This window comes from Monodelphis domestica, chromosome 1 (assembly GCF_027887165.1).
Source record: "Monodelphis domestica isolate mMonDom1 chromosome 1, mMonDom1.pri, whole genome shotgun sequence".
Lineage (NCBI taxonomy): Eukaryota > Metazoa > Chordata > Mammalia > Didelphimorphia > Didelphidae > Monodelphis > Monodelphis domestica.
In genome coordinates this window covers 736,330,154-736,343,455 of record NC_077227.1, presented here as the reverse complement: position 1 = coordinate 736,343,455, position 13,302 = coordinate 736,330,154, and the positions used below count along the sequence as shown (strand labels likewise).

Sequence of the window (13,302 nt, the reverse complement as noted above, 5' to 3'; positions counted from 1 at the left end):
TGTGATGTTCTCTGCTCCAAAACATTTCTCAAACTCCTACCTTCTGTCTTAAGATCCATACTAAGTATTGGTTGCAAGGCAGAAGAGTGGTACAGGCTAGGTAATGGGGGTTACGTGACTTGCCCAGGGTCACACAGCTAGAAAACATCTAAGGTCAGATAGAAACCCAAGGCCTGACTATTCGGTGAGCCACCTTGCTGTCCCTGCTCAAGAACATTTGATAGCCACCTACTGCCTTTTCTATCAAGTCCAAATCCCTCTGCCTGTATTTCAGAGCCCTCCACTGTCAGCTAAAAAAGCCAAATTCATCTCTGCAGTCTCTCCTATGCAACTCTGTCCCAGCCAAGCCCGTCCCTTCGCCCTCTTCTGCATACGATCCTCTTGCCACCATCTTCCCTGCACAGGTCCTGCCCCATCCCTCAGTTCAGAGCACTTGGGCGAGGAACCAGAGACACAAAGACAATGAGGAAATAGCTCCTGCCCTCCCGGAGCTCACATTCATTCCACTGGGAGAAAACATGGACCCAGAAGAGTAAATGCCAGGGAACTGGAGAAGGGAGAGAACCATCAGATCAGGGGGATCAGGAAAAGCTTCCCGTTGTGAGAGAACCTTGAAGGATGCCACGGAGTCTTGAAGGGTGCACGAATGAGGAAGTCCATGCCAGGCATTCCAGTCTATCTGTACAAAGGCACCAAGAGGGCAGAAAGCAAGCCTTTGTCTGGATTGGAGACCCCAGGAAGGGCAGGGATGCCTGGAGAAGCAGCCTGTAGCCACACTGTGTGTAAAGAGCTTTAAGTGCCAAATTAAGGAATTTTAACTTTATCCTACAGTCAAAAGAGATTTTTGAATACATCAGTAATATGGTCAGATTGATGCTGCAGAAGCTACATAGAGAACAGGCTGGCCAGTAGAGAGAAAGAAGCAGGATGACAGCTGAGCAAGAGGAGAGGAAGGCTGGTAGCTTGTGAGAGGAGAAGAGGGGACATCGCCACTCACATGTCCTGCCAATATCTCAGCATCATGATGTCCAGTTTTCCTCTTTCCATAAATGGCACAGCTTCCCTTTCTATTTCTGGTTTCTAGGTTCCCACCAAATGATATTAATCCTTTCCCCTGGGTCTTGGTCTGCTCACATCTGTATCAGTGAGGAGCTGATCCTGATGCCTCCAAGAGCCTCCAAGAAGGGAAAGAATTCTGGTCCAATAAAGTAAGATTTCATATCAAGAACCAGGGGTGTGCTTGTTGGTCCAACAAGGCAAGATCCCAGATCAAGAACAGGGGATGTATTTGGTTGTTCCAACAAGGCAAGATCCCAGATCAAGAACAGGGGATGTATTTGGTTGTTCCAACAAGGCAAGATCCCAGATCAAGAACAGGGGATGTATTGGTTGGTCCAACAAGGCAAGATCCCAGATCAAGAACAGGGGATGTATTTGGTTGTTCCAACAAGGCAAGATCCCAGATCAAGAACAGGGGATGTATTGGTTGGTCCAACAAGGCAAGATCCCAGATCAAGAACAGGGGATGTATTTGGTTGTTCCAACAAGGCAAGATCCCAGATCAAGAACAGGGGATGTATTTGGTTGGTCCAACAAGGCAAGATCCCAGATCAAGAACAGGGGATGTATTTGGTTGGTCCAACAAGGCAAGATCCCAGATCAAGAACAGGGGATGTATTGGTTGGTCCAACAAGGCAAGATCCCAGATCAAGAACAGGGGATGTATTGGTTGGTCCAACAAGGCAAGATCCCAGATCAAGAACAGGGGATGTATTGGTTGGTCCAACAAGGCAAGATCCCAGATCAAGAACAGGGGATATACTGGTTGGTCCAACAAGGCAAGATCTCAGATCAGGAACAGGGGCTCACTGGTAAATGTTTAACATTTAACAGTGTTGTCATGTTCTTGGAGAGGCAGTAAGTAGGTAGGACTTGCCTCTAAGTTTAATCTTGACTATTACCATTTTCCCCATCACTTTTCTAAGTCTAGACAACCAACAAAATAATAAACCAATTCCTGATTTGTAGCTTGCCACTTTCTGGGGTGTAAATGCTTATGCTGAAGTTGAATAGTCAATCAGCTCTCACAGGTCTGCAGCCAGAATGGACTTCCAAGGCCATCGAGTCTAATATCCTCATTTCCTAGATGAGGAAACTGAGGCACCAAGAGACGGGGTCAGAGATCTAGAGCAAGAAGGAATTCAAGAGGCCATTTTCTTCCACCCCTCTCATTTTCCATATGAGGAAACTGAGGTTAAGTGACTTCCCTGACACCGCCTTAGGGGAAAGTTAAGGAAGCAAGCTTTAAACCCAAGTGTTCTAAGTCTGACTCCAGCTCTTTGTCCAAGGCCTCAGACTGCCTCTCGGCAGGCCAGATGGCCAGAGGTGCCTTCTCAAGGAGCTCCCCACACTGGCCACCGCCGGAGCAGACAGGCCCTTGTCTGAACAAGGAGCCTGGAGACCTCCATTGTCTGTCCCCGTCGCACTCCGAGAGCTCATTAGGAAGAGCATGTTGCTCTAATTACACTTCCCAGCAAAAACAATGTTTTCAATTAAATCCAGGGTTGGGGACAGGGGAGGGAAGGATGGGGCTGGGGGCAGGGGGAGGCAGGATTTCGGAATTTAGAAAATAAATTGCCCAACTTGCTTGAGGAGCGGGGAGACAGGTAGGCAGCTCCTGGCAAATCTCCTGAAGACCCACGTTCTTTCCCACTCCTAACTCTGAGAAGACACATCCCCAGGGGAGCTGGGCTAGCATCTGGAGCCCAGCCCTTCCCCCTTCCCTTGGCATGCAGGGGAGAAGTAGAGACACTCCAGTGGGGCTCGGTTCCTGCCACCAGAGAAGTCCCTCGGGGGGAACCAAAAAGGGAATGCTGCTCTTCCTTCCCCCCCTCCACCAGAAGCTGGATCCAGGAGAGCAGACCTTAGCCCAGAATGCCTGGCTTCAGATTCCTCCTCTTCCTTCCTCGCCCTCCCCACAGCAGGACCAGGTCCCTTTCCAAGCCTTGCAGTGGGATCCAGGGGCCTCCCTCTCCCCCACATTTCGGGCCCCTTCCCAGCACACGCAGGAGCCTCAGGAAATCCCAAACTGAAGCTCTGGCTAAGGCCCCCTGCTTTTGTTTTCTGAACAAAGAAGAATCAGGACAGGAAGGGGTAGAAGAAAAAGAAAGGAAGCCCAGCCAGCAATGGGACAGAAGGAAAGAATAAGAATTCTTTCATGTTTAAACACTTAAGGGACCTTTGAAGTTGGCTAGAGCCCCTCCTCGGGGAAGGGGGACAAGTGGCTGAATTTGCAGTCAAGAGAACCTGGGTTCAAATCTTGACTTTGACATCTGTGGGATCTTGGGTGAATCTCATCCTCACTCGGCCTGAAACAGACCTGAGAGGTCACCAAGTCCAACCTCTCCAATTCACAGATGAGGAAACCGAGGCCCAAGGAAAAGAAGTGGGGTCTGAAAAGCAGAGTGTAGGATAAGAGCTTAAAAACCCAAAGAAACCTTAGAGATCATCCAGCCCAATCCTTTTGTTTAACAAACCAGGAAACTGAGGGCCAGAGAAGCTCCTTCTCTCTCCTGACCTACCCAAGGTCAATCAGGTGAGTGACAAAGTCAAGATTTGAACCCAGATCCTGTCATTCCAAGTCCCCCCTTTATTCCTCGTAGTTAAGGAGAGCCTATATTTCAAGATGGGGGGTAACCCGGGGAAGATTTTCGGAAACAGCGTCACTGGAACATAGACCGTACAGAAGAGAGGAACATGAGGCAAAGCCACAAAGGCAGAAGGACACCGGCGGGGGAGGGCCTGAGAGAGTCTGGCCTGGGTCCTAGAGGCAGGGCTGGGCCGGGCGGCACGGTCAGTCTGGGAAGATCATTTTGTCGGTCATGGGGAGGATGGGTGGGAGAGCGGAGAAGACCTCGGACAGCATCGCAGACATTCTCTAACAGAGCAGAACAAAGGCCAGGGCAGGGGCTCCCCCGGGCAGGCCAGCAGCCCGGTGGTTTCTCTTCATGTCAAGCCTAAACCTCTGCCACCCTCTAACAGTCCCAGTTCTTTGCTCTACGACGAGGGAATTAATGCGACCCTCCCCCGCGACGGCCCTTCGAGGCCTCAAAGACCGCCATGATGGCTTTTCTCCTCCAGGCTAAACATTCACAGTTCCTGAAAAGGGGCTCCCGAGTCGAGTCGAGAGCTTTAGCCGGGCTCTTTGCCCTTCCCTGGACTCGAGTTTATCACGCTCTTTCCTCACATCTAGCGTCCAAGCGAGCCATCCGCGCCTCAGCCCTGCAGCCACTGCCTTTGGGCCAACTTCATCCCAAACTGGATGCCCCAGAGCTCTCCGCGCAGGCGCTCGGCTCCTCCCCGCACGGCCCCCACAACGCCCCGGGGCCAGTCTCGGCACTCCCGCTCTCCGCCCTCTGCTGCCCGTCCCCCGTGGCGGGCCTCATCGCCTCCCTCTCAGGCTGATGGGTCTGATTGGTCTCCCTGCGGGCCCCCCTGCCCCCCCCCCCAGTCCCCATCTCAGCCCATCCTCCACGGCATCGCTTAAGAACTGGCCCCCGCCTCCCACCCACACCTGCCTCCTGCCTGCGTCCTCCGCCCTCTCCCCATGCCCTGCGCCCCTCAGCGCGCCTCGCCATTCTGCTCATCACTGGCGGGGGGAGAGCGAGGGGAGCCCCGCCGCTGGGCTGGGAGGGAGGGGCTACACCCGCCCCCTCTTGTCGCCCCCACAGCCCCCCTGAATGTCCCGGCGCGGCGCGGCCCTCCCAGCCCCAGCGCCCCACCCAGAGGGGTCCAACTCACCTCATCCACAACTCCGGACAGCGCGTGCGGCTGGGCGGGCCGGTGGTTTTCCCCATTTGAATCGTTTGGTTTTCGGGAGCCGAAGAAAGAGAGAATCAAATCAAAGAAGGCCTTCGTTAGTGATCATTCGTAGCGGCAGGACTTGGCTTGCCGCGTGCTTTACACACAGGTTCTCCTCGGGATCTCGGCACAATGCACGGAGGTAGGAAACCAGAAGTGCCACAGAATTATCCCCATTTCACAGGTGAGATTCAGAGAAAGCAGGTGACGTGCCTAGGATGACCCGGCCAGGAAGTAGGAAAGGTGGGATCAGATCCAGGGCTTCTAGGCTCCAACTTACTGAAGAGAGGCATGCGGCCCCCTCATATGTGTATCTGATAGGTAGCTCAGTGGCTCTCTAGCCAGGCCCAGAGCCGGGAGGTCCTGGGTTCCAATCTGGCCTCCGACACTTCCCAGCTGGGTGGCCCTGGGCAAGTCCCGTGACCCCCCTTGCCTGGTCCTTAGCACTCTTCTGCCTTGGAGCCAACACACAGTAGTGATTCCAAGACGAAGGCCATCCCTGGGCAGGGACCATTTCACTTTGTCTAGAACACTAAGCATTTAGTAAACACATTCTCATTGGTTGATTATCTAGTGAGAATTCTCTCCTCTCCACTAATCCACATTCCAGATGACCCATTTGCTAGAAATTCGCTCCCAGGTAAGACTAGGTAGATTAGAGAAAAGGAAGAACTTCCTGACTATGGGAAGGAGCGAGTCCTAGCAGAGGATGAGGAGCCCGCAGGAGCACCCTGTTTTCTAGCCCTTCTCTGGACCGCTTGTGGCCGTCACCCTCTCCGTATTCCACGGAAGCCAAGCCCTTTGGACACCAGACCACGTAAGGGTGATAGAAAAGGAGGGAAACGTCGCCATCTGGACAGAAGCTTTCCACTGGACAGGTAGTGAAGTATTCCAAAATGGCGCCTATCCCAGCTCTGCCCCATCTGCTATTCTCCAGGCCATCTTGGGACTCGGCTTTCTTATCTACAACAGGGTAACCGTATAGATACTCCCCATTACGAAGGTGTATGATGAGGAAAGAACCAGAACACGTGGCCCCACGTGCTCCCTAGGAGCGCCCCTTCCTGTATGATCATTGCGTGATCGCCCGCCACTTATGCTCCGGATGAGTAAGACTCTTGATGCTCGTTGGGTGTGCATGTGTCCGACGCCCCATTCACGGGGTCATCATCGAGGGCAGAGCATGCAGCCCTGGGGGGGGGGGCTTCCTCATGATTTCTTTTGCTATGCAGTTTGATCTACCTTGGCCGAATGTATTCTCTAGCTGGCTGAGCACAAGAACCACACTAGTGGGGGCTCAGAAGATACAGGTTTCCATGGATGGCGAGACACCAAATTCTCACATCCGGGGCAGCCAATCTGGGGGCTCTGGGGGATATCAAATGAATGATGGCAGCAACAGTACTGACGATGAGAGAAGACAGACTCATCGGGGAACTCCCCGAGGCTATCTATCAGATGGAGGCTCCCTTGCTAAGCTGGACATGGCTGGATTCTGCAAGTCCTCCCTCTATCTTGAGCCTGTCCCCGAGGGCAGAGCCAGGAAAGCCCTTTGGGGCTTTCCTGTGCCCCAGCTGCGGGTGGGTGACTCTCGGGGCTCAAGAGGGGGGCAGAACAGAAAGGGGCTCCATCCCTGAGGTGGCGGTCCCACGAGGGCAAGCCTAGGTCCTTGCATAGCAGCCCAGCTGCCAAAATTTGCTGCAGTTCCTTCTTTAACTATATTTTCTTCTCAATTACATGTAAGCAAAAAATATTGCCATTCTGCTCAGGTGTTTTGGAAAGTGGAAGAACAGCGCCTACCTCGAAACCCGGGATGTGATGGATCGCCGGCTGGGGAAAGAAGGAAACGATTTCATTGCTTTCACGTACAAACCAGGACCAGGAGAGGCTTCTCCAATGTCTCCCCTTCCTGTGACCTCCCCGTAAAACGATGCGCCTCCTCCCAGAAGCCTTCCCTAAGAAGGCCCACCGGGGTCCCTCCCAAGTGGGGGTCCCTCTCCTGTCGTTCCTTTCCCGTGACTCCTGAGGGGCTCTACTTGGCAGGAGGGAGGAGCCACGACTTGGGAGGGCCTCACCTTCTCCCTCTGGATGAGTTCAAAGGCTGCGAGCAGCTCCCCAGCAGCCCGGCTGCCCCTCAAAATTGGGAACCACGTCAGCCTCGGTGCCTGATTCAGACTCGGCCGACAGATGCAGCGCCCCAGATACTCGTCGGCACCCTGCAAGAAACATGGGGTCCGGCTTCACCAAAAACCAGCTAGGATCCCAGAGGAGAGAGAGAGAAACAAGCGTGCCCCCTTGGCACCAAGGTGGGAGCTCTGGGGGCAGAACGCTGCCTACGCTGTCAAATGAAGGAGTTGTTTATGTTCCGTCATTTCGGTCCTGCCTGACTCTGTGGGACCCCGCTGGGGGTTGTCTTGGCAGAGACACTAGAGCACTTTGCCGTTGCCTTCTCCAGCTCATTTTATAGATCAGGAATGGAGGCCAACAAGCTTAAGTGACTTGCCCAGGATCACACATCTATGAAGTGTCTGAGGCTGGACTGACACTCGGGACTTCCTGCCTCCAGGCTTGATATTCTCTCCCTCAGGTGGAATAGAGAGAAGATATGTACAAAAATGATAAATATTCTATCTTCACCACAGCCATCCTAGGAAGTAGAATTACCCCCATTTTACAGATGAGAAAACTGAGGCTAAGAGGTAAAAGAGTCAAAACCAAGGTCTCCTGACTCTAAGTCCAGGGCTCTAGCTACAGCTCCATCCTCCTCCGTCCTCATCAGGAGGACTTCCTCCTGCTTCTCTGGGCTTCCAACCAGACTCTTGGAGGGAGAGGAGAAGAGAGGGAAGAGCCGGAGGGAGCGGGTGAACAAGACGGCAGATAGACTTACGTAGGTATCGTGGTCATACAACTCCACCACGATACTGGGGGGGTTCTCCGACACCGTCTTGGGGTCCCCGAAAATCTCAATCTCGTAGAAGATGAGCGTCTGGTCCCAGGTGGGATTCAGGGTATTCTTCACCACCACCGTCTTCTGGCTTTGGTGGAGGAAGGAAACGATGGCGTACGGATCTGTCGGGCAAGTGAAGAAGGAGAGATGGACAACACTGTGAGGAAGCAGACCTCTGAGAGATGTGGAAAGGAGTCGACCTGTGACCTGCCCTGCTGAGACTCCCTAAAGAGAACTGGGAGGGGGGCGGTCACGTGAGCCGGGTCTCTGGGCTCAGGCCTGGCCGAGCATCCCTGCCAATGAAGAGAAGACTGCAGGCATCCTCGGAAAGCAGAACCCAGTGGAGGTCCAGCAGGGAGCTCAGCTCTGAATAGGGAAGAGGACTCCGATTCTGGTCCTTGGAAGTAGCTGATGTGGTTCAGACAAGAGCCACCAGGAAGCTGCCCCCAGATCCCACTGTCACGGCATCTCTTTCGTGGGGCGTAAGCTCTTGCACCCACAAGCTAGGACCTCTCCCGCCCCTTCTCCTCCTGAGGGATGAGAATTCCTAGGTGAGGAGCCCGGGCTAGCCACTGGGAGAAGACCACCATCTCACCAGCACTCTGCACCAATCCAGGGCAGGCTGTGGGCTCTGTACCCATCACCACCCAATGTGCTCGGCTAAACGTATCGAACACCCAGGAATTCCCGGTCGTTGTTCTGTCTGGGGATACAGATGCAGCCATCGAGCCCAGGTTGGCTCCTACAACAGGCATTTATTAAACACCTACTATGCGCCAGGCACTGCCTTACATGTTGGGGGAAAAGGAAAAGCAAAAGATAGTCCCTGCCCTCAAGGAGCTCCTACTCTAATGGAGGAGACAGCCAGGAAAGCAACTCTAAACCAACAGGATATATAGGATGGAAACAGGAAATAATCAATAGAGGGAGGAGATGGGGAAGGGCTTCTTCCTGTAGAAGATGGAACTTTAGTTGAGACTTAAAGGAAGCCAAGAGGCACATGAAGGATATAAAACATTCTTGGCATTGGGGGACAATCAGAGGACATACCCCAAACTGAGAGATGGGGTACCTTGTTGGAGGAATATCCAGGAAGCCACTGTCACCGGATCAGAGAGTACATGGTGAGGCACAAGGTGTCATGTTATTCTTAATGACCACTTGGTAAATGTGGCTCAGGCCCACTGACTCCAGCAAAGGGAAAGTGGGTGGTATCACAGTAGGACTCCAGGGCAAGAGTCTGAAAGGTACTTGATGAAAAGCAGAGGCATCTTTGAGGCTAGTAGGGGATAATTGGAAATTAGGAGATGAGTTTTAGAGGACACGTAGAAGTACCTAGGAAGAGCTAAGAGAGAAAACAAGATTTGAGGTAAAAATTAGCTGAAAATAGCCTTGAATTTGTTTGGGGAAATTAGTCATGTTCTATAAAAGGTAGATGAGATTGATTCAAGAGGTAACTTGTGGGGGCAGCTGGGTAGTTCACTGGATGGAAAGCCAGGCCTAGAGACGGGAGGTCCTGGGTTCAAATCTGGCCTTAGACACTTCCCAGCTGTGTGACCCTGGGCAAGTCACTTAACCCCCATTGCCTAGCCCTTTCCATTCTTCTGTCTTGGAGCCAATACCAGTATTGACTCCAAGATGGAAGGGAAGGGTTATTATTAAAAAAAGAGGTAACTTGCCCCTGTTAGTTCTTTCTCAGATAATGTGGGTGGTGGCAGTGATTAGGTCTTCTAACTAGAGATCAGAGTATAAAGAAAAGGACCTGAGCTCCAGACCTGGCTCTGTTTACTAACTACCTGGGTCACCTTGGAGAAGTTGTTTAGCTCCCCTGGGTCTGATTGTCCTCATCTATAAAAGGAGGGGATTGGACTGGTTGAAGCTCCCAGCATCCTGACATCCTAGCCCTTGGCTTAGCCTCATAGGAACAGACTCAGAAAGAGAAATCCACAACCCTAGACATAGCCAAAAGAAGTTTTGGCAACCTCTAACACAAATAATAATCATTAGTATTTATATGGTACTCAGATTTATAAAGCACTTGCAAATATTTTCTCACTTCAAACTTATGAGGTAGATGTTGCTGTTGCCCCATTTTAAAGATGCAGAAGTTGAGGCAAACATAGATTAAGTGACTTGCCCACAGTCACACAGCTTGTGAGTGTCTGTGGCAGCATTTGAACTCACGTTATCCAGATAAGCAAAGGAATACTAGGAACACGTCTTCCCTCATCTCATACACACTCTCCAGTTTCCCTTTCCATATTGTCTTCCTCCATTAGGATGTAATCTCCTTAAGGACAGATTATCTTTTTTGCTTATATTCCTATCTCAGCATTTAGCACAATACCTGGTACAATGTGAGTATATAATATCTATAATAATAATCACTAGCATTGGTATAGGGCTTTAAGGTTCACAAAATGTAGGGGAGGATCAAGATGGTGGAATAAAGAAAGGCAGAGACTTACCAGAGCTCTCTAAAATTTGCCTGAAAATAACCTTAAAATAATGCCTCAAAACAAATTCTGAAGTGACAGAACCAGCAACAGGATGAGGTGAAATAATTTTCCAACCCAAGAGAACATAATAAGTTGATAAGAAAGGTCTTTCTCACTGGGGTGAAAGTGGAGCACAGTCCAGCACAGGCCACACTCATATTCTGCAGCTGGCCTGTGGGTGGAGGGAACTCTCAGGTCACAGACAATAAGGAGATCATACAACTGGTCAGAAGAACATTAAGGGAAACCTTTGCTAGCACTGGGTATAGAAATCTGTTGCATTTGTCTCAGTCCTAGGATGAGGAGGAGCACTAGGAGAAGCGGGGACCTTGGTCACTCACAGACCACAGCACAGGCCAGAACACTGACCAAACCTCTCCTTGGACTATACTACCGTGGACAAATTGAAAACTTGCTGATTCCCAGAACTAGCTCTGAAAACAACAGCATGAAAATCTTGAAGCTTGGGACAGAATCCCTCAACCGCAACAGCAGATCCCAACTTTAATATAAAGTGAAAAGTCAAGAAATAGGCTAGAAAGATGAACAAATAATAATAACAAAAATAACCAGATCATTAAAAATCCACTACAATAGTAAGGGAAACCAAGACATAAACTCAGAAGAAAACATAACAGCTACATTCAAAGTCTCAAAGAAAGGGATGAATTGGTGTCAGGTCCAGAAAGAATTCCTGAAAGAGCTCTAAAAAAGTTTTAAAAATCAAATAAGAGAGGTAGAGGAAAATATAGGAAATGAAATGAGAGTGATGAAAGGTAATCATGGAGAAAGAGCCAACAGCCTGGAAAAGGAGACAAAAAAAGAAAGAAAGAAAATAACACCTTAAAAAACAGAGTATATAAAATGGTAAAAGAGGCACAAATATCCAATGAAGAGAAGAACTCCTGTAAAAAGCAGAATTGGCAAAATGGAAAAGGAGATACAAAATCTCACTGAAGAAAATAATCTCTTAAAAATTAGAATTGGGAAAATGGAAGATAATAACTCCATGTGACATCAATAAACAATAGAATATAGAATAATAATAAATAGAATATATTTATTCAATATCAATAAACAATAGAAATATTCCATTGGTAAAACAACTGACCTGAGAAATAGATTATGGAAAGATAATTTAAGAATTATTGGACTACCTGAAAGCCAAGATTTTAAAAAGGGGGACTAAACATCGTATTTCAAGAAATTATCAAGGAAAATTGCCCTTACATCCTAGAACCAGAGGTAAAATAGAAATTGAAAGAATCTACCAATCACCTCCTGAAAGAAATCCAAAAATGAAAATCCCAGGAATACTACAACCAAAATCTAGAGTTCCCAGGTAAAAGAGAAAATATTATGGAAAGAAAGAAAGAAAGAAAGAAAGAAAGAAAGAAAGAAAGAAAGAAAGAAAGAAAGAAAGAAAGAAAGAAAGAAAGAAAGAAAGAAAGAAAGAAAGAAAGAAAGAAAGAAAGAAAGAAAGAAAGAAAGAAAGAAAGAAAGAAAGAAAGAAAGAAAGAAAGGAAGGAAGGAAGAAAGAAAGAAAGAGAAAGAAAGAGAGAAAGAAAGAGAGAGAGAGAGAGAGAGAGAGAGAGAAAGAGAGAGAGAGAAAGAGAGAGAGAAAGAAAGAGAGAGAGAAAGAAAGAGAGAGAGAGGGAGGGAGGAAGGAAGGAAGGAAGGAAGGAAGGAAGGAAGGAAGGAAGGAAGGAAGGAAGGAAGGAAGGAAGGAAGGAAGGAAGGAAGGAAGGATTCAAATGTTATAGAGCAACAGTCAGGATAATACAAGATTTAGAGCTACATTAAAGATCAAAAGGCTTAGAAATGATATTCCAGAGAACAAAAGAGCTAGGATTACAACCAAGAATTGCCTACCCAACAAGGGTGGTGGAGTATATTTAATGAAATAGAGAACTTTCAAGCATTCCTGATGAAAATACCAGAGCTGAACAGAAATTCTGATTTTCGAATACAAAACTCATAAAAAGGTAAAAAAGAAAGAAAAATTATAAAGGAGTCAATAAGGTTAAACTGTTTATATTCCTACATGGGGAAAATGATACTTGTAATTCCTAAGAACTTTATCATTATTAGGCAGTTAGAAGGAGTATACACAAAGACAGTGGAGATGGGTGTGAGTTGTCTATGATAGGATGATATATGTCAAAAAAGTGAAATTAAGGGGTGAAACGAGGGATGCACTAGGAGAAGAAGGAAGGGAATGAGAATAGAATACATGCTTTCACATAAAAGAAATATGAACAAGCTTTTACAGTGGAGGGGAAGATGTGGGGTTTAGATAATGCTTGAACCTTACTCTCATAAAAACTGGCTCAAAGAGAAGATAACATACACACTCAGTTGAGTATAGAAATCTATCGTACCCTACAAGGTAGTAGGAGGAGAAGGGGATCAGGGAGGGGAGGATGGCTAATAAATTGGAGAGCTAATTGATGGAGGTAGTGGTCAGAAGCAAAACACTTTTAAGAAGAGACAGGATGGGGAGCAGCTGGGTAGCTCAGTGGATTGAGAGCCAGGCCTGGAGACGGGAAGTCCTAGGTTCAAATCTGGCCTCAGCCATTTCCTAGCTGTGTGACCCTGGGCAAGCCTAGCCCTTTACCACTCTTCTGCCTTGGAGCCAATACACAGTATTGACTCCAAGACAAAAGGTAAGGGTTTTAAATTTTTTTAATTAAAAAAAGGGACAGGATGAAAGGAGAAAAAGAGAGAAAGATAGTGGAAGATAGGCTAAAGGGATAATACTCAGTAATAATAACTATGAAAAAAGATGTGTTTCCCTGATAAAGGTCTCATTTCTCAAATATATAGAAAACTGAGTCAAATTTGCAAGAATACATGTCATTCCAGAATTAACAAATGGTCAAAGGATATGAAGAGGCATTTTTCTGAAGAAGAAACAAAGTCATCTAGTCATATGAGGAAATGCTCTATATCACAATTAGAGAAATACAAATTAAAACAATTCTGAGATACCTCTCA

General features: G+C 48.4%; 1 protein-coding gene across 16 annotated transcripts in view; it reads right to left on the bottom strand.

The window, feature by feature from the left end:
• The window catches only part of DYSF (dysferlin), a 279,243-nt gene that overhangs the window by 105,916 nt on the left and 160,025 nt on the right, over nt 1-13,302 (bottom strand). For all 16 annotated transcript variants that reach the window (XM_056814043.1, XM_056814044.1, XM_056814045.1 and 13 more), the window contains 4 exons: nt 7,748-7,929; nt 6,936-7,076; nt 6,661-6,690; nt 4,801-4,830 (listed from right to left, as the gene is read on the bottom strand). In XM_056814043.1, the coding sequence (XP_056670021.1) occupies nt 4,801-4,830; nt 6,661-6,690; nt 6,936-7,076; nt 7,748-7,929 (383 nt within the window). The remainder of the gene's footprint in view (nt 1-4,800; nt 4,831-6,660; nt 6,691-6,935; nt 7,077-7,747; nt 7,930-13,302) is intronic.